Below are 19578 nucleotides of genomic sequence, written 5' to 3'. Positions count from 1 at the left end.
ACCCAAGCCTCCTGCTCGCTTCAGCTGTGGCGGCTGCCATCTTAGTTGGGTTAATTTGCATACTCATTCCTGATTGGCTGGTGGGCATAGTGGAGTGATGGTCAATTTGCATGTTTCTCTTTTATTAGAGAGGATGATATATTATGTCACATTGGTTAATAATAGACCCAGACCTGAGTAAAGTAGAGAAAGCATTGCTATGTGGAGAAAAATATCATTAAGAAAGAGTGTGGGTCTGGGCCCATTGATTTGATAGTTTTCCAAATCTAGTAGCTAAGGACATGTCAGTAAACACTTAGGTTTGGGTGAGTGAACTGGTCAATGGTGATACTATGGTGCTTGCCAGCTCCTTCCTGATACCTAGGTCCTGGAAGCAGAGTAATTGGGAGTCTCAGTTTACACAGTAGATGCATTTTGAAAATTTGACCCAGACATTGGATCTTATTTTAAGCATAACATGGGACCTGGATATCTAAAGAGATTCTTTGTAATATGAATCATTGAAAAAATGGTTGTCATATTTTGGCTTTTCATAAAAGCAGAACACACCTATAATCACTTCATACCTAGACAAAAGGTGCAGCGATGTGTGGTCCCTGCTCTGTCTGAGGTGCAATGGACTGCGTTCAGCCAACTGAGCACCCTGAAGATCAGGCAGCCATGAGACTGAGCAGACTCCCCAAGCTGGGGATCAAGTGATGGTTTGTGTGATGAGCATTTTGGCTTTCATAGAAACTTATACTTTATTTTCCTAACTGGACATTGTGCTTTCAAATGCATTTATCTCAGTCCTCTCTGTTCTCTCCCCTTTGTAAGAATGAAGTTTTTGGAGGACTGCCCCATACAGCCCCTCATTCCTCTATATTTGCTTGTGAATGAGATCATCGGGGCCTTAAAGGTAAAGTACAATTATCCACTGTTTGTAGTTCTCATAGAAATATATTTTACAGGCACCATGGAACGCATCCTTTGATTGTTAAGAGGAGCTGAACAACTGCCCCCTAAGCACATGGTTGTCAAAGCGACAGGGAGAGGTGCATCTTGAGACCTGCTGCAGAGGTGGGTTTTTCCTGATGAGCAGCATTCACCTGGAGTTGTGCCCCTGCAGTAGCTTCCTTCTTGCTGCCTGAGTTCAGTGTGCCAAGTTGTGGCTTTTGTCTAACTTTAGAGGCTGATGCAGAGGAGTTACCAGCTGCCACTGTACCATTGCATTTGGCTAGTGTAATTGCAGCTTTTCTCTGTGCTTTTAAAAAGTTTCCTGTGCAAGACAGTAGAGTTTGCATTTGATTAAAACATGTTTAATTTTAGCAGTTCTTATATCTTAGTCAGTTTCCAACTGACTAGCATAGAATTAATGTGCTTCAGTCATCAATGAAACGTCAAAGTCTGATGTTTGGGGCTAGGAGTGATTTTTTGTGACTCTCAAACTTACATCAATAGGGAGCTGATTTGCTCATGGATCTCATTGACAACTGTTTAAAGAGGAAAAGTAATCAAAGAAGAAATATCAAGGGTCTTGCACAGCTTGTAGTTAAGTTTTCAAAATCCCTGTCCCACAGAAATGTCACACCTGCTAAATGTACTTTAGGTTGACCTCCATCTATCAGTGACCCTTCCCAACCAGCCAAGCCCACTCCAAAGCTTCCTATATCAAAAGTTAGAAAACACAAGCATCCTTTTCCCAAAATGGTTTCATAAAAACAAAGCAATAACATAAGAAAAAAACAGAATCAAGCCCTAGCCAGGTAGTTCAGTTGGTTAGAGCATCAGCCCAACATGCCAAGGTTGCAGGTCTGATCCCTGGTCAGGGCACATACAAGAACCAACCAATGAACGTATAAATAATGGAACAACAAATGGATGCTTCTCTTTCTTTCTATCCCTTCCCCTCTTTCTCTCTAAAATCAGTAAATTAAAAAAAATAAACAGAATCAAAAGTGTCATGGATAAAATTTCATTTGGGCCCACTGTCTGATTTCTTTGCCAGTTTCCTTCCGGTTCTTAGAGCCTTCAAATGGTGCTGGCCAATGACATTGGTCATGAGATTGATCTAATTCTAAGACATCAAAGGAATGTCTTCAAGCTCAATTCTGTCTTGGGACATGTGACTGATTTGGAGCAAGTGTTTGGAGTCCTTTGTGTCTGAGATTACCTCACTACTAAATGCCCTCATCTCCTAACAGCATTTAGGGGGTGATATTTTGGAAAGTACAAATTCATGTGACCCTCCCTGTAATAACATCCTTGTGGGATTCTCCTAGGACTCTGTTTAGCTCCAAGGAAACTCACATACTCTCAGCTTAACAGGCTGCATCTCCCTTGTGGTCCCACAGGGTTAGGGGAAGGCTCTGATGGACTGAGTGCCATAGCAATGCTCAAAACAAGGGAGTTTCCAGCAGCAATTACCTCCGCTCTGACCTCTCCCACTCCACTGCCTCATCATCAAGCCACAAAGCAGAACTTTCCTTTAGAGATGTTACTGTCCGCAGGGTCTGTTCCTCTTGATACCAGCAAACTTTTCTTTTATGAAAGCCAGCCCAGAACACAAACATAATTTATTTTAATGATCAAACTAGGGCTCTAATAAACATCATTGCTTCTCCTCAGCAATCTAAAACTGTTTGAAGCCAAATTAAATTTTTGTGCTCATTATAGTGAGGTGGTACACAGTGAGGCTATAACCATTGGAGCAATAGCAAACAGGTTTATAAAATACCAGACAGACAGCTACCAGTGGTGTCAATGCTTTGTATTTAAGGCCCCGAGAACACTGCCCAGTGACGCCCAGCCTCCTTCCTGAAATGCATGGGATAGCACCACAGTATGACATTCTATTGAAGAGAAAGCTGAGGAGAAGTAAGTGGACATTTCCCAGAGTTACCGAAAAAGAACTGAGGGGTCACGACCCATTAGTAGATCATAAAATGAACCTGTAAATATTTCTCTCTTTTCTGTATCCAGCGCGGTTAGAGAGCAATCCAGTTCCTGAGTAGGGGCGGCTGGGGATTGAGAAAATGAAAGAAAGAGACAGACATAGAGATAGAAGGAAAAAGCTGGGGCTGGGTGGGACCACTGTCCTCTGACATGGACAGGGACAGGAACAGTGACTCTGAGCCCATACAGTGTGTTTATTTTATACAGCAAGAAAAACAGGAAGTTTTACTAAAAGTCAAGACAAAGGAGATTATGTGCATTCTTGGGTGGGCCCGAGTCCTATTCCTGGTGCTTGGCTGGATTTAAATAACAAAACCCACCCCCTGGCACCTGGGCTGAAGGTCAAGCTGACACACTCCTGCCTTTTGGCAAAGCGTGTTTCCAGGATGTGGCTTTGCCAACGCCAATGAATTCAGCTGACAATAATTAAAGAAATGCCATGTGCTTTCCCAGGCACTCTCTACAAAACCTAATAGGTTTTGATCACTGTTTTACAACTAGAATGAAAATTATTAGAGTGCCTCCCAGTAAGGTAAGTATTGTGTGATACACATGTGTGTAGGGGCAAGTTGACCATATAATTTCTTATCCAAACTGGGATACTTGTGAGAGTACCGATACACGGGGGCTCTAGTAATAATCATACCAGCAAAATGCCATAAACCAGGATTTTTCTGAGCCAACGAGGACATTCAGCCACTCATTACTACTCATGATGTGAAGTGTCTTTATAACTGAGCACTAGTCTCATTTAGCGGCCATTTATCTCTCTAATGCTCACCGCATCTTCCAATGTCCTCCTTCTTAGTAATAATTGCTACCACCCAGTGAGCGGGCTTACTATGTGCAGGGCATTGTGCTAAGAGCTTTGACCCCACCTTGAACACATTCAGTCTTTACAACACTTTTCTGAAGCAGTTGCTTGTATCAAGAAGGAACAAAAAAAATCAACTCTAGCTAACGTAAGGGGCAATTTCTTGGAAAAACTCACACTTTAAAGTTGGTGACAGAGAAAAAAGAAGCTGACAACTTCCTGCACCCGGATCCCAGCTAGTTCCTCTTTTGGGGTGTCACTGTGCCCAAGAACCAGTCCTGGGAGGGTAGTCAGATCCATGAACCTAGGAGCACAGGCACCAGGATTTTGCCTCCCACACATACATGATGGGTGGGGGACAGCCTGAAGGGATGGGGCCTTGCCTGGAAGGGAAATGGGCGCTGAGTGACTAAAACCTGAACTGTACTACCAGCTCCTGTTTACAGATGAGGAAACTGAGTCTTAGAGGTTGCTCCTCTTGAATTTAATGGAGTAAAATGGCAGAGCTGATATTCAAACCATGCCTGCCAACCTCACAGTCTGCGTTGGCTGCTCTGCCCCAGTCAAACGGATTTTCTCCTGTTTCCCGAACTCTTTGCATTTGCTACACCACTCCCACTCCACGGAGGTCCCTCCCACCTCTCCCTGCTCATAGGGTCCAGAGTATACCATTCTTCCAGGAAGCCATTCCTGGAAGAGTCAGTTCTATCCAGTTGCTTCTCTGGACTCCTTTAAGCCCTCACCTTCCTTTTCTTGTGGAAATGTTCTGCCTTCTGGCCAGGCTGACAGTCTTACTCCTGGAAAACCTGAGTAGCTGGACCAAATGCGAGTGTCGTCCCAACATAGAAAAGAATTCCTCTGACTTAACATCTTTGATTTAAGCACCAGTGTAATGGTCCAAGGTGTGGACTGACACCCATCTCATTCTTCACTCACCATGGACCTGGGTGAAATGACAACTTCTCTGAGCCTGAGGGTCCTCATCCACACAACAGGGATAAGTAGAGCTCCTGGCTTAGCATTAAATGAGATCATACAGGCCACCCATGGGACTAACCACTTAGGTTTTCCTAGGCTTTATCATCTTTTTATAAGTAGTAACTCTTTGATGTAGAAAATAAGAGAATACAGATAAACACCAGTAAATTCCATCACTCAGAGAAACTTACTGTTGACATTTTGGCCGATGGCTCCATTTTTGGTCTCCCTATGCATATATTTATTTAAATACCTCTTGCTAGGAGAATTCATCAAAATGATGTACATTAAGCATCTAACCCAACTCCTTTTGTACAACACCAGCCCCAGTGTCACTCTCACCTCTACACATATAACCCCCAGGTCTCCATCACGAGCCCTCACCTCTCACTTTCCATCTCCAGGCTCTGACTCCACCTCCCTGCTGGCCAGCACCACCTGATTTCCATCCAGAATTCTAAATGAGACAAGTCCAAACCTGAAATCATCATCCACCCAATGACACAGCTTTAGCTCCTCTGCTCTCCGTCTCTCTTGATATTATCACCAACTTCACTGCCTTGATTTGGAGCCCAGTTTGCTACATCTCTTGACTCCATCCTGCCCTTTGATTTCACTCATGCTCAAAATCTCTCCCATTCCCAACCTGCCATACTCTCAGTTATCAAAGGATTCTTTCTGGAGCCCCGCTGTCATGAGGCATGCCATGATATTGACCTTAGGAGAGGTGGGGAGCCTGGGAATTTGAACAAGAATGAATAAAGACATTAAAGATTAAGTTGTTAGCAAAGAGAAAAAGACATGCGCTGTATGGTGCACTGCACAGTTTTTGCTTGGCCTTGAGTCGCTTCTTTCCCTGGTTTTCAAAAGACATTAAAGATTAAGTTGCTAGCAAAGAGAAAACAGGAAACCAGGATTCCTTAGCAAAGAAGACCTGTTTGTTTTGTGGTTACATTTTCAGAGGGAACACCTGAGACAAAGGCATCATGGCCAGTCAGAGTTGGATGGGGATGATGGTCCTTTGTGTAATAAAATGGGAGCACAGGTTCAACGGGGTGTCAGGATGAAACTAGGAACCATTCATCAGAGTCGAGATGGTGTTTGTCCCCTAAGAGTAATTAGCAAGGGTGTCATTCAAAGATGGGGTCTGTGCTCCTGACTTGACAACCATGTAAGGACAGGAGGGATACACTCACTGCACAGCCCCACTGGAATCCTAGATCTCTGGAGATGGCAAGTGATGGAAACTTCCAAGAAAAGAGATGGGTGAAGGTGTGGGCATGGGAAAGGAGGAAAGGACCCACAGTGTCCTGAATTGACCAGGCCTGTGAAGTAGCCTGGAGGTGGCCAGAACATCTGCTGGGGGTTCCTCACAAGACAGAGGGGCCTATTGAGAGGTCCTCTAACATCTGGACCAGGCATAGGTGTTATGTCACTTGTGGTGGAAACGTGCTAGGACAATAGAAAGGAAAGTCTGTCCAACCGGGCTTCCGCACAGCATAGCGATTGGGCAAACGGAATGAGTTGGGGGATGTGCTGGGACCCAGTAGAGAGAATGAGCAAAGGGCATTCCTGAGGTGTGAGCCATGTGTTGTGGTGGAAGAAACCATGAGGAGGAAGGAAAGAAAAGGTTCCCCCACTGACGGTTACTCTGTGCTGATCAGACAACACTTTCAGGCCACCTCAGTAAATCCCTTATCCCCACCTGTGTCTATGAGTCTGGAAGAAGCAAGAGGTAGCTGGGACACCATGTGACACACCGAGTGAGTACATGGGTGTGCACACACATATACACTGCACACATGTGTACACACGCTCACCCTGGGCCAAGAGGAGGGCCATGGGACTCCTGCCCACAGCTTTCCACACCTGGTCCCTTGTGGAGGGTCCACACTTTAATAGCCACAGCAGTGTCTACCCAAACATTTTCAGTGGTGCCTCCCTGCATACAGAAACACCTCCCGAGTGCTTTTCTCCCTCCTCAGCCATGCTTCTTCTTTTAGTGTTTTACATTTCTTTAGAGTTGTCTACTCTGGTTTCCCCACCCTCACCTCCTATTTGCTCACCTATAACCCTGCTGAAGCTGCTCTCATCGAGGTCATAATTGCCTCAATATTTCCAAGTCCAAAGAGCAATTTTTAGTCCTTATTGTCCTGGAGCTCCCATCCCTTTAATACAGTGGTTCTCAACCTTTCTAATGCCACGACGCTTTAATACAGTTCCTCATGTTATGGTGACCTCCAACCATAACATTATTTTCGTTGCTACTTCATAACTAATTTTGCTACTGTTAATGAATCGTAATGTAAATATCCGTGTTTTCCGATGGTCTTAGGCTCTACAGCAGCGGTTCTCAACCTGTGGGTCGAGACACAGGGATTCTGCAGAATGAGGACAGGGCCAGGTCCGTGTGTGAGGATCTCCCTGGGGGAAAGCTGAGAGGAGGCAGAGACACAGAATGGCTTGGTGGAAGGGATGCCAGATTTGGCTGAAGATGTGCTTGGCTCTCCCACTTTTTACGCATGACTTTGGCCAAGCCCCTTAACCTCTCAACAATAAACAAAATATTTGTCAACTGAAACCAGGGCAGGGCCAAGGAACTGACCTCAAGGCCAATGAAGTGAACCAGAGTAACAATGATACTCTGGGTGCAGAGATGAATTTAAGTCAATTAATCCTTTGTCCAAAGCAACTAACATATCTAAAAGGAAAATGCCAACACTGATGCCTTCATCTTTGCTTTTTATTCTTCCTCCTCCTCCTCCTCCTCTTCCTCCTAATTTGCTGCTCTGCCCCCTGACCTCTGGCTCCCTGCCACAACCCAGGTGTCTCTCCTCCTGTATGGCTCCATCAGGATGAGGCAGCTTCTGTCCAAGGCTGTGGTGACTGATGATGAATATCCCTAGAGGCAGAACTCACACAAATAGTACATTTCAACCTCAGCCTCTTCCTTTTCCTCTGGTTCATTCTAGCAAATTACTGGGTCTTGTCTGAATACCAGCCTGATTTTATTCCCCTTTCTAGCAGCCTCAGGGTTACTGTGACAAAACCCTGAACCTTTGTGGCAGGGGTCCTCATGCTCAACCACACGGTCTATTACTTGTCCTGCGCAGCGGTTTTGTCTATGTGGGGTCCCAGTGGAGAAACTCTTGCCTGTCTGGTCCTAGGAAAGGTACTTTCACTCTTTTCAAAGTGGGAATTTTATACTCATAAGAGTTTTCAAAGGGATTTTTTTAAAGGGGGATGAGGTAAGGGAGGCAAAGAATGTGAGATGCTTTTATTTATTTTTATCTTTAAAAAATCTTTATTGTTGAAAGTATTACATATATCTCCTTGTTTCCCCCACTGACCCCTTCTAGCCTGCCCCTGCTCCCTGCCCAGGGCTTCACCACCCTGTTATCTGTGTCCATGGGTTATGCAATTATGCAAATATGGTCTTTGGTTGATTATACCCCCTCAAGTTCCCCTTACTCTTCTCCCCCAACCCCCACCTTCCCTCTGAGATTCCACAGTTGCGAGGTGCTTTTAAATTACAGTGCAATTCTGATTACTGGTACAAGAGCAAGATTTGTTGTTGTTAATATTACTAAAGCTGTGTTGTCAATCAGTCACTGGCACCTTGAAGTTTTAGAAAGAGCATGGACTTTCAAACAAGGCATATCTTAGCTTTACTTGCATTCATGGCGTTTGTTATGAAAAGGAGAAAGGTCCTCTTATTTGCTGACTCCAACTGCATTTTGGGAAAGTGAAAAAGTATTCTCTCCCAACCCCAGATCAGATGGGTTTGATCTGACAGGTAAGGGCGCTCAAGGACAACTATAAAATCTGCCAAGGTCACAGAAGTAAATTCTGCTTGGGGCTCTGGGCTGGCCTGCTAGTGGCACCACAGTGCGCTGTATGGTGCACTGCACAGTTTTTGCTTGGCCTTGAGTCGCTTCTTTCCCTGGTTATCTGTGTACATCTCTGGAACTTGCATAAACCAGTTTTGTATGTTTTGGCCTGGCTGCACGCAATGTCATTAATGTAGGTGTGCTTTTGGTCTCTGGATGTAAATACCATACAGTAGCAAATCTACTTAACATCAGGTTAGGGTTTGGAGGCCTTTTGTAAACACATTTGTCTGGAAGTTCAGGATGACATTAAACAGTGGCCACTAACATCCCCTCTTGCCACGTTGTTGTGAAATGAAGTTCCTGGGGCTGTAGCTTTGTGTCTATGTGTCAGTCCTCAGTGAGGAGCCCCCATGCTTTAGAATTTGAGATGAAGACTTTGTTGTGTGTTTCCAGAGGTAGTGCCCGGGGGAGCTTGGACCCTGCATAACTGTGCTTCTATCTCAGCTGTAAGCACAGTCTCTGTGTATTTTCAAGGAGCTGATCTGCACTTTTGCGGGGTAGGGGGTGCTAATCAACCCCTGGATGGCCATCAACGTGGGGCACTTCTCTTTATCAGTAGCCTCATCTCAAACTGAGAGGTCACTCCTCTCTATAGCTTTAAGAGAAAAGGCCTCTGAGTTCCCATGAGTTTGGAGACACTCTGAGCATCTGTCACCTGGAGTCCTTCTGGCCTGATTTCCTCCCAGGTCAGATGGCGCTGGCTGCGCCCTCTGCTGGGCAAAGGGGGGAAAGCCCTTATTCTGCTTTGTCCCTTTGGGCACTTCCGATTTTATTTTCACTTGAGCCTTGGATGATCAGAGGGTGTGCAACTTGTGGATCCTGCCCTCATCTGTGATGCCCAATGCCATTCTTATTGTGCCCCATGTCGTCCTCTCCATGCTGGAGCCAGGGAGCCTGCGGACTCAGACACTGGGGCCGGCAAGGTATTCCGTGGCGCCCCTCCCACTCTGCTTTCCCCAGGCCATGACTCCACAGTTATTCCCAGCCACAAAGCTAATGTTTAAACACAAGTAAACACAACTGAAGGCCAAAAGAGCCCATTTATAAGCTCAATCCAGGCCATCCATCAACCAGTACTTCCCTTAATGTCCGTGATACTAACTCCTGAGCAGGGCACTTGAGAAGAATGTCCAGGCTCCAGTCTAAAAAGCAAGCCACGTCTATAAAGACAAGGAAAAGCCAGACTGCACTCATGGAGGAGAATGACCTGGCACCTCTCCGCAGCTCCCCTACCCCCACCCCGCCCCGCCACCTCCCTGGCACACAGGGACCGCACCGCTGGCTCAGGCCCACGGTAGATAGCCTAGCATAGCAGACAGCTTCGTTCTCGTCTTCATCAGTGAGCTCCAAAGACCTGAATCCAGGGGCCCTGCACTCCTCCCACATGAGCACTTCTGAGGCTTTGTTCCTGGGGCCTTGGCAAAGGTGGAAAGAGCTTGTGAAAAACCCTGGGGTTAAAAATGGCTGTTAGCAGGACAGTGCTTTGGGTCTGTCATAGCCAGGTCTCACATGTTGGAGGGCCCCAGGTTCTGACGGGCATGATTTCCCTGGAGTGCTGCAAAAATCGCTCCCTGAATAGAGGACGGTTTATCAAATACCAACGCCTATAAAAGTGGCAAAATATTCCCTTAACCAGAAATGGCTGGAAGAGGATTTATTTTCTTCCTTTCTCTATTGATATTTATATCTTATTTCACAACAAAATTGGAGGGTCTTTAAATATTATATTTAATACAATAAAATAAAAGGAAAATATATAGTTAAAAACAGAACAGTAGGAAAAGCTATGACGACTGGAAAGCAGAGGAGTAGAGGTTCTATTATTTTTTCCTACTCCAATGGTGAGAAATTATGCTCATTCTCACATGCCCCGCCCTCACCCCCATTGCAATGAAGAGTATCAGTAATAGGTTTTAAATAATTGCTAAAATCTGCACTAAATTTTTGGCTTTGGGTTTTCTTGCCAACAAATCAGTAAGAAAAAATATGATGATCAACAATAAGCTGCACATTTTCCATGGAGTAAAAAATATGCTCTCTCAGGAAAAATACAGATAAGTCTAAAAGAACATGTTCATGTGCATCGATCCACAGAGGGGACACAGTGATTCAGAGGTGACATCATCAGCATGCTACACAAAGGCATTAGAAAGCTCTGAGTGATCATTTATCAGGGTCTCCCTCGATGGATGGTGAGATGGTTATGACAAAGCACATTTTAGGAAAACAGTTGGGGCCAACCCAAATGGTCCACAACTCGGGTTCTCTAGGGACTGGCTTAATCCAGAGATGACGTCCACACTGTTTAGGAAGTGATCGGCATGCCTTCATGTGATTCCCTGTTACTATCATTTCCCTCATCTGGGCTTTTGATAGAATGTGAGCATAAGAAGCTCAGATTTGTAATCATTCAACAGGGCCCTGGAGTGCAGACTTTGTACACTGATGTTAAGTGGGCTGCATGTATCTGCAGACTGAAAGCACCTGACCAGGACTGACCCAAAGGGACAGCCACCCCTCCTCTGTAGGCATGTCATAAGTTAGTGGTATTCTGGAGAAATGAACATGGTAACACCTGAACTTTCTGGATATTATGAAAATCCAAGTGGCTGGGAGGGATAATCAATTGTTTCTATCTGAGAAAAGACTGCAGCAAAAATAACTAGACATTGAAGTCATTTGATTTGATTTGCTACATTGGGCATCATGCTAAGAACCACCTTGTTCCATTCTTTGCCTGAATCAATAGAGATGGCAGTTGAAATGAGGACCATTTCACTTCTTTCCATGATGAGTGCAAAGAGATCTGACTCAAAAGTGACCAATGTTCATAAGACTCGTTTACATAGGCACATTCTCTGTAACTGGCCTGGTCTTCCACTTCTGTAAGTCAAAATGGGAAAAACAGGAATTTGAAATTGTATTTTGCCAAACAACTGAGAGCTCAGTTTGAGAAAACAGCTGTCGTTTCCCCCTTCATGTGCCACATGACATGAGCCTGACGGAAAGGAATTGCAGAGCCTTTCATGTGACTCACCTGAGGGCCACTCAGCTGTCCCCACAAGGCTCGTGAGAGAAAAGAAGCTTTCTTCTTTTTCGGTTTTTGGTTTATGCATATCCACAAAACCTCATACCTAAGTACAAACTATCCTTTCAATATCGCATGTGTGGAAGTGTGTATAAGATCTACTAGGCAACAAATACAAGATGGAATCTGCACCTGGATACCACAGAAATTATAAAAAGTTTTAAGATACGTAACAAGAAAAATAATGTACCACAGTGAGATACCATCTCACACCCGTAAGGATAGCTACTATAAAATAACAACAACAAAACAACCCAGAAAATAGCAAGTGTAGGTGAGGATATAGAGAAATTAGAATGCTTGTGCACTGTTGCTGGGAATGTAAAATGTTTCTAGTGGGAAACAGTATGGAGGTACCTTTAAAAATTATAAATAGAACTGCCATATGATGCAGCAATTTCACTTCTGGTCATATACCCAAAAGAATTGAAAGTATAGTCTTGAAAAGATTTGTACACCAACGTTCACTGCAGTATTATTCACGATAGGCAAAATGTGGAAGCAACTCAAGTGTCCTGGACAGATGAATGGATAAACAAAATGTGATAAGTAAATACAATGGAATATTATTCAGCCTTAGGAAGGAAGGAAATTCTGACATGTGCTACAACATGGATGAACCTTGAAGACATTATGCTAAGTGAAATAAATCAGTCACGAAAGGATAAATACTGTATGATTCCACTTATATGAAGTACCTAGAGCAGTCAAATTCATAGAGATAGAAAGTAAAATGGTAGTTGTCAGGGGCTATGGGGAAGGTTGAATGGGGAGAAAATGTTTAACAGGCACAGTTAATTCAGTTTTGTAAGATGAAGAGAGTTCTAGAGGTGAATGGTGGTGATGGCTATATAATAATGTGAATGTACTTAATACCACTTAATTGTGCACTTAAACATGGCCAAGATGGCAAATCAATGTTGTGTTTTATCACAATTAAAAGTAAAAAATAAAAGTAAAATATTGTGTCCCTTAGTCCTGCCAAGCCTCCCCAGAATGATGGACTCTCCCAGGAGGAAGCATATTCATGCTCACAGTCTCAACTCCATTCACTCTCTGTTGACCGAAGGTCTTAATGTCCCACCTTTGCTCTCCCAGTGCCTCTGGCTTGGCAGAGTGGGTGGGGGAGGGGAGAAATACTGGTGGGAACTATAAGCTACCCAGTTGAATGCAAGAACCAATCAACCAAACAAAAACGGGGAGGAGTTATAAGCGGGAGTTTGCAGCTCCATGGAAGTGACTAAAAGAAGAAACCAAGGAGAAGCCACCAAGAGAAGTGTCCCGTTCTGTCAGAAAATGGGTTAAGTGTGTGGAGTCTGGACCCAGGTTGGAATCCTGGTTCTGCTCCTTTATAGATTCTAGTGTGACTTTGGACATGCCATTGAAATTCTCTGTGCCTCAGTCTCCTCACCTGAAACGAGCTTAGAACAGTGCTTGGCACGTAGGCATGTGGAGTGTAAGCATTTGTTAAATAGCAGAAAAGTTTCTTGAATTCATCCTCCCTACCATACTGAGATGTATAGGGGAAACTGAGGCTCAGAGAGGTGAAGTGTCTCATCTAAAGACAGCCAGAACCACATGCAGGTCTCTGACTCTGGGTCCCAGTTCCTGCCCTGCATCCTCCACGCTCTCCCTGCCTCCTTGGTGACCTTTCTTGGAGCCAGCCGTGGGAAGTAGGCAGTGTGGGGAAGTGGGTGAGGTTGAGCCACGCAACCTCTGGAGCAACGACTCCTGCCCCTGCCCCTATTGCTTCTGCACTCAGAACGGAACCTGCACCATGAAACAAGAGCCTAGAACAGGCTGCATGAGAGTTTGAAAGCAATACAAGCCCCGCTGTGGGAAATCATTTCCTTCATTCACTCGTTATGTGGAGACTGACCTACCCAGGCCTCATGACTGCCCTGCCCTTGGCCCATCTCATCGCCATCATGTCTAGTTCTTGGAAGGTGGACAAGGCTAGGGAAAGAAGGTGGACCTTTGCATGTATTTTATTTGAATAAGTGATTCATGCACACAGTAAAAATTCAAAGCCACCAGAGGATATTCAGTGTAAACTGAATCTTTCTTCCACCCCTACTCTCCAGTGCCTAAAGCTCTTACCAGAGACCTCCACTGTGATTAGTTTCCTGTGAAAGGAAGGAAACCCCACAATCAAATGACTTTTCTCACTAGGGAGTTGGTTCAGATGGGCAACAGACAGCAACAGAGCAAGACAGTCTATAAGAGCTGGTGGGCATCAAGAGACTCAGGCACACCTCAGAAATGGGGTTTCTAAATGGGGTTCAGCTTCCCACTGGGTGACTGTGTGGGTAGGTCATTGTCTGCCATGTACATCTGCCTTGGGCTGCTTCTCTGAGCTGTGAGTGTGAACCCCAGAAAACAGTCCCTTAGGGCTTCTAAGCCTTTCATGCTGAAGGCTGGGAGCCCCCACCCTCTCCTTGTTGTTATGGAGGGAAGAGACCAGTTCCTTAATCGAGCACAGACAGGGAGAGGCCCTGTGCACAATCTACACTGAGGAATAACAGAGATTAGCATTGGAGATCTTCCCCACCCCCTGCCTCATCCTCTCTTCCTTTTCCTTCCTTTCCTTTTGCTTTCATTCCTCTTCCCCACCCCCAAGTGCACACTAGACACATACAATAAGCAGTGCCTGGGCTTCCTATGGATTTATGATTTACAGTTATTCATCTTATTATCTTAGTGGCTTTGCCAGGTAAAATATTAAGACATCACTGCCATTATAACCTTTTCTTCCATGATCTCATTGGCAGTTGGTGTTGCCATGACAACCAGGCTGGAGAACTGGTACTGAGCTTCCGTGGAAGATGATGTGAACACTGGTGTGTGTGTGTGTGTGTGTGTACACAGACTTTCCATCATGTATATCTGTTGTGCAAAAGCAATGGATGAATTTCTTAGTCCACACCTTCTGCTTCTCCTTCCAATTTGGTCAAAATTAGCACCAGGGCTCTAAATCAATGGGAAGGAAACTTTGGAGGATGATTTCTTTGTTTGATGTTTGAGTAGCAAATTGGAACCAGAGACACATAAGAAATATTTAGGCACTTTCTACCCACGTAAAATGAAGCAACTACTCCCATTTGATGTGGCTCCTTGGGCCCAGCCAGCGTAGCTCAGTGGTTGAGTGTTGACCTATGAGCCAGGAGGTCATGGTTTGATTCCAGGTCAGGGCACATGCTTGGGTGGTGGGCTCAATCTCCAGTGCGGGGAGTGCAATGATTTTCTCTCATCATTGATGTTTCTATTTCTCTGTCCCTCTCCTTTCTTCTCTGAAATCAATAAAAATACATCTATTTTAAAAAGCTCCTTGGGCCTAACTTATTTAACATCTTCATTATTATCTTATTAGACATAGAAAGTCAGAGCTGGGAGGGGCCGCAGATGTCATCTATCTGATCCCCTTTTCATTTAGATGAGAAAACTGAGGCCCAGCCAGACTAAGTGACTGGCTCCTACACAGTATGGCACAGTGGATAAGGGTGTGGGCTCTGGAATCATCCTGCCTGGCTCAAATCCTGGCTCCATCATGTCTTTACTGTGACCTCAGCTGAGTGATTTACCCCTATAAGTCTGTTTGCTCATCTGTAAAATGGGGATAATATTGAGAACAACCTTACTAGGTCATTGTAAAAATTAAGTGAGATAATCCATGATGGTTGGCACATATTAAACCCTCAATAAATTTTATCACTGTTATCCTGGGTCACACTGGGAATCAGTGGTAGAAATAGGAATAAAATCCAGCTCAGCTAACTCCTACTTAAACTGGAGCCTTTTCTCATTAATCCCATCATGTCTTTTGTTGTTGTTGTTTTGTTTGTTTGTTTTGTTGCATCATCCAGAGGAGATGGAAACCCCTTCTGAGATGGGGGTTGTCTTATCTTAAAACTTCCATGGAGTGTGTATAATGCCTACACTAGGTACCCTGTGGGTATCTGTTGATTTGAGGATAAACATCACATACTTCCTGCACTCATGGAACACGGAGTCCATAATGTACATGGCATGGCTGTAATGGAGGAGGAGAAAGGAATGACAAGAAAACATAAGGAAGTAAACATTTGTGATCACCTTGTGTGACATCAGACATTTGCTAAAGTCTTTACAAATGTGTTTAACCTCACACCACCCCCATGAAGTGAGCCTATCCCCTCCCATTCCACAGATAAGAAAGCTAAGCCTGAGCGGTTATACAGTATGTCTGGGTTCACATGGCAGGCTAAGAGTTGGGGTTCCACCCACCCTCTTACTTCAAGGTGCTGGGGATGCCTTCAATAGACTCCACTTCAGAACCATTTCTCAGCCCCACTGTGAGCCAAAAGCTTCTTTCCTGAGGGGATTCAGAACACCCTCTCCATCTCTTGCACAAAGCAGAGAGTACAAAGCGCATTTGTGTAATATTATCCCAACCAAACTGACAGGCTTTGAAAACCACACCAGGCTGGGTGGTTTGCAGAATGCCACTTGTTTAAACTTCCTTTCATCGCTCTGTCAGGAAGAAGAGCAATGCAGTGGAACCTCACAGTACTTTTCAGAGGAGCAACTGTTCTGGGAAATTTATTTCAAAAGGTGTATTAGAGTAAGAACAGGTCCACTTGGGAGGAGGGAGCAATGATCCTGTATCCTAGGAAATGAGGCCACTAAATCTGGTCTCTGCACATCTTATGTAAGAGTGGCTCAGTCTCTGTCGAGTTGGGTAAACCAGAACAAAATTTAATGGCTATGTAGGTTGGCACAGCAACCATCCTTTGTCTTTTTTTTTTTTTTTTTAACTTGTTTATTTGGGTTTGGGAGATCCGAAGGCTGAAGATTTTGAAGAGATAACGGGGCCGCCCCAGCACTCCATGGAGCTGCAGAACTGGTGGCAAACTCCTATTTTGGAGACAGATTTACCTCCAGGTGGGAGGCTCAGTATTGCCTCTTGCTAGTTCCCAATACGACTCATTGCATTTGCTGGAAAGGGGACGTACCTCCGTACCTTTACTGAGTTACTGGGGGCATTGCGTGAAATAAGATATGTAGGACCTTAAACAATGCTAGTGATTACAATAACCCCTATGATAAAACCCATTAGATGGAGAAATCTTTTTGGTATCAATAAGCCTCATCTTTTTATTCCACATTATCCCCAAATTCTAGGAGGTGGGTTGCGGTGCCATCTTGTGTCCCAGCCATACCCACCAGGCAGTATTCCCCAGAACATTCAGACGCGGGGTTTCTACCCCGCGGTGACTGCGCGGACGTGGAGGAAGACGCGCAGCAGGGCCCCGAGCTGGGGCGGGAGGGAGCGCTCTCCGGCCGGGGCAGGGGGCTTTCCCCATGCAGAGCAGGCCGGCGGCTCAGAGGCCCCGCCGCACTCCCCTCCCCGGAGACAAGCCCGGAGGCAGCGGGCCTTACATAACACGGTGACGTAACCGCTGGCAGCTCCCGAGGGGCAGGGGCGGGGGCGGGGGCAAGGGCGGGGGCGGGGGCACCCAGAGAGCCGACCGCGGGACTCGGTGCAGCGCACCCCACCACGTGCCTCACCGCCGGGGCGCTTGGTTAGTCCAGTGGCCCCGCGGGCGGAGGGGGCGCAAGGGTGGGGGGACTCGCAGGCGGAGGGGGTGCGGGGCGGGGGGACTCGCAGGCGGAGGGGGTGCGGGGCGGGGGGCCACGGGGGAAGCGAAAGAGGCGCCCGCAGGCTAGCAGCATCCTCAGGCCGAGAGGCGGGCTGTGCCGCTCGCTCCGCGGCGGGACCCAGTGCTGCCTGGCGGCCAGCAGGGCGAGCTGGGGGCGCTGTGTTCGTGGGGCTGTTTTGAGCCGGGGCCAGTTCCAGTGTCGAGCCCAGACTTTGGCCGCGCACTTTCCTGGGTGTGTTTTTTCTCATCAATAAAATGAAGCTTGTGGACTATGACCTTTCGCTCCAGCTGGAGCATACGAGCGGGGTTCAGGGCGCGTTGGGCCGTGCGCCCAGGGTGAGGTCGGTGAGCGTGCTGGATGGTCTCTCTGGACCCCTGGTCCCACCTCGCTGTGCCCTGGTGGCCTCCGCCTCATTGTGGTTTTAATGGTGGGCAGTTACGGGGGTGGAGGAATGGTTTTATCTTAGAATTAACTAGGCTTACACGCTGGTTCTCAACGCTGTGTGAACGTCTGAATCATCAGGGGAGGAGCGTTTTCGTTCCCTATCCCTAGAGGTTCTGATTCAGTTGGTCTGCACTGGGGTTTAGACTGACATTTTATAAAAATCCGCTGGGTGATTCTCACATGCAGTCCATTCCTCTCCAAGAGACTTCCACCTGCACTAAGGTTTTTATCAGTTCCTGAGGCAGCTTGGGCAAATTTCCACCTGGAGCAGCAGCCGCCAAACTTTCGGACCTCCCAGACCACTAGATGCATAATTTTAAATCCCACGGACCACTAATATGATTTTTTAAAAAAGATAAATACATTTGTAAAATAATGATCAGAGAACTTCCATTTTATTAATATGAAATGCATCTATTTAATATAACATTATAAATACTTATTTAATCATAAAATATGCAAAGGTTGTTTAATTGTAACAAATTTATTAAGTAAGTTTAATTTTTACGAAATAATTGAAACTTATTTAAGTATTGCACATTTTTTAGAGTGTGATATTTGCTCCTGTTTGCTTGAAATAAGTTTATGGATTTTTGGCTCCAATGATGTAGCCGTATTTATTTCAAGCCAATACCGGTACCGAGTTTTAATTGCTGTGACAGATGAAAATGTTTTTTCTCACAAATATGTTGTTGAAAATTGAAAATTTTCATTGCTTTTTCACTCAGCAATGGGTATTCACTTTTAATGGAGATCCAAAAATGAGGTCTTGATAAGGATGACTGGAATTTAGCTTTGAGACTGTCGTCGAATGATAGATCAGTGAGGCTTTCTTTTTCATTCATGCTTAAATTGCTATCTTCAACGTTTGCTGCAAATGGATCTATTATCCACATATTGCCATGTCTGGGATCTTCTTTCTTTGGGTAATAACGACCAGAAGTTTCTGTGAGTGATTGTAAGCGCTGTTGAACAATGATTACCACCTGCTGGTTTGAAGGGGAAAATAAGACATTTGTGGGGCTACCTATCTGAATCTGTGCCAGTAACCTGCCTTCTGACATACACCCTTGCTTGCCCATAAACTTCATTCTTATCAAATTCCCTTCTTATTTGTGATACCTGTCCTGCCTTGCAGGACCTGTTTCCTGGAATACTCCCATTTTACAGAGACCATAAACCATGAACCATATACAATCCCCAGAGAGGCTGGTGCCAGTGCTGGCAAACCTCTGGGTGTGGTCTCACTTCCCCCATCCCACCTCATGGGGGAGGGGGGGCTGCAAAGCCCATGGAAGGTCTGGAAGCCTGATCAATATTTGGGGGACAGCCGAAACCGGTTTGGCTCAGTGGATAGAGCGTCAGCCTGCGGACTGAAAGGTCCCGGGTTCGATTCCGGTCAAGGGCATGTACATTGGTTGCGGGCACATCCCCAGTGGGAGGTGTGCAGGAGGCAGCTGATCGATGTTTCTCTCTCATCGATGTTTCTAGCTCTCTATCCCTCTCCCTTCCTCTCTGTGAAATATCAATAAAATATGTAAAAAAAAAATATTTGGGGGACAAAGGAACTAAAGGGTATAAAAGGAAAGCTTTGTCCATATTCATCACTCAGGATTTGGAGACTCCCCTGAGCCACGACACTAGTGCAATCTGCAATAAAGGCTACTTTTCTGAATATTCTCAGAGTGCCCAGCTGATTAATTCTCCCGCACCGCCTGGCAGCTTATCTGCAACAGGTTGTCATCCTTCTCTCTCATATATTCATAAAAGTTTGAAAACATTTGCAG

General features: G+C 45.4%; 1 protein-coding gene across 1 annotated transcript; it reads left to right on the top strand.

The window, feature by feature from the left end:
• Window positions 1–817: 817 nt before the first annotated feature.
• TMEM272 (transmembrane protein 272) lies at window positions 818–14536 on the top strand (the record flags this gene model as incomplete). The annotated part of the gene is given in 7 exon segments (XM_080660132.1): window positions 818–898; window positions 7552–7629; window positions 7633–7648; window positions 7651–7745; window positions 7751–7787; window positions 9404–9542; window positions 14479–14536. Coding segments are annotated over 7 exon segments (504 nt in total).
• Window positions 14537–19578: the final 5042 nt, after the last annotated feature.

Source organism: Plecotus auritus, assembly GCF_963455305.1.
Source record: "Plecotus auritus genome assembly, chromosome: 3".
Classification (NCBI taxonomy): Eukaryota; Metazoa; Chordata; class Mammalia; order Chiroptera; family Vespertilionidae; genus Plecotus; species Plecotus auritus.
Note: the sequence above shows the minus strand (reverse complement) of the source record. Positions and strands in the feature narration are given on the sequence as shown.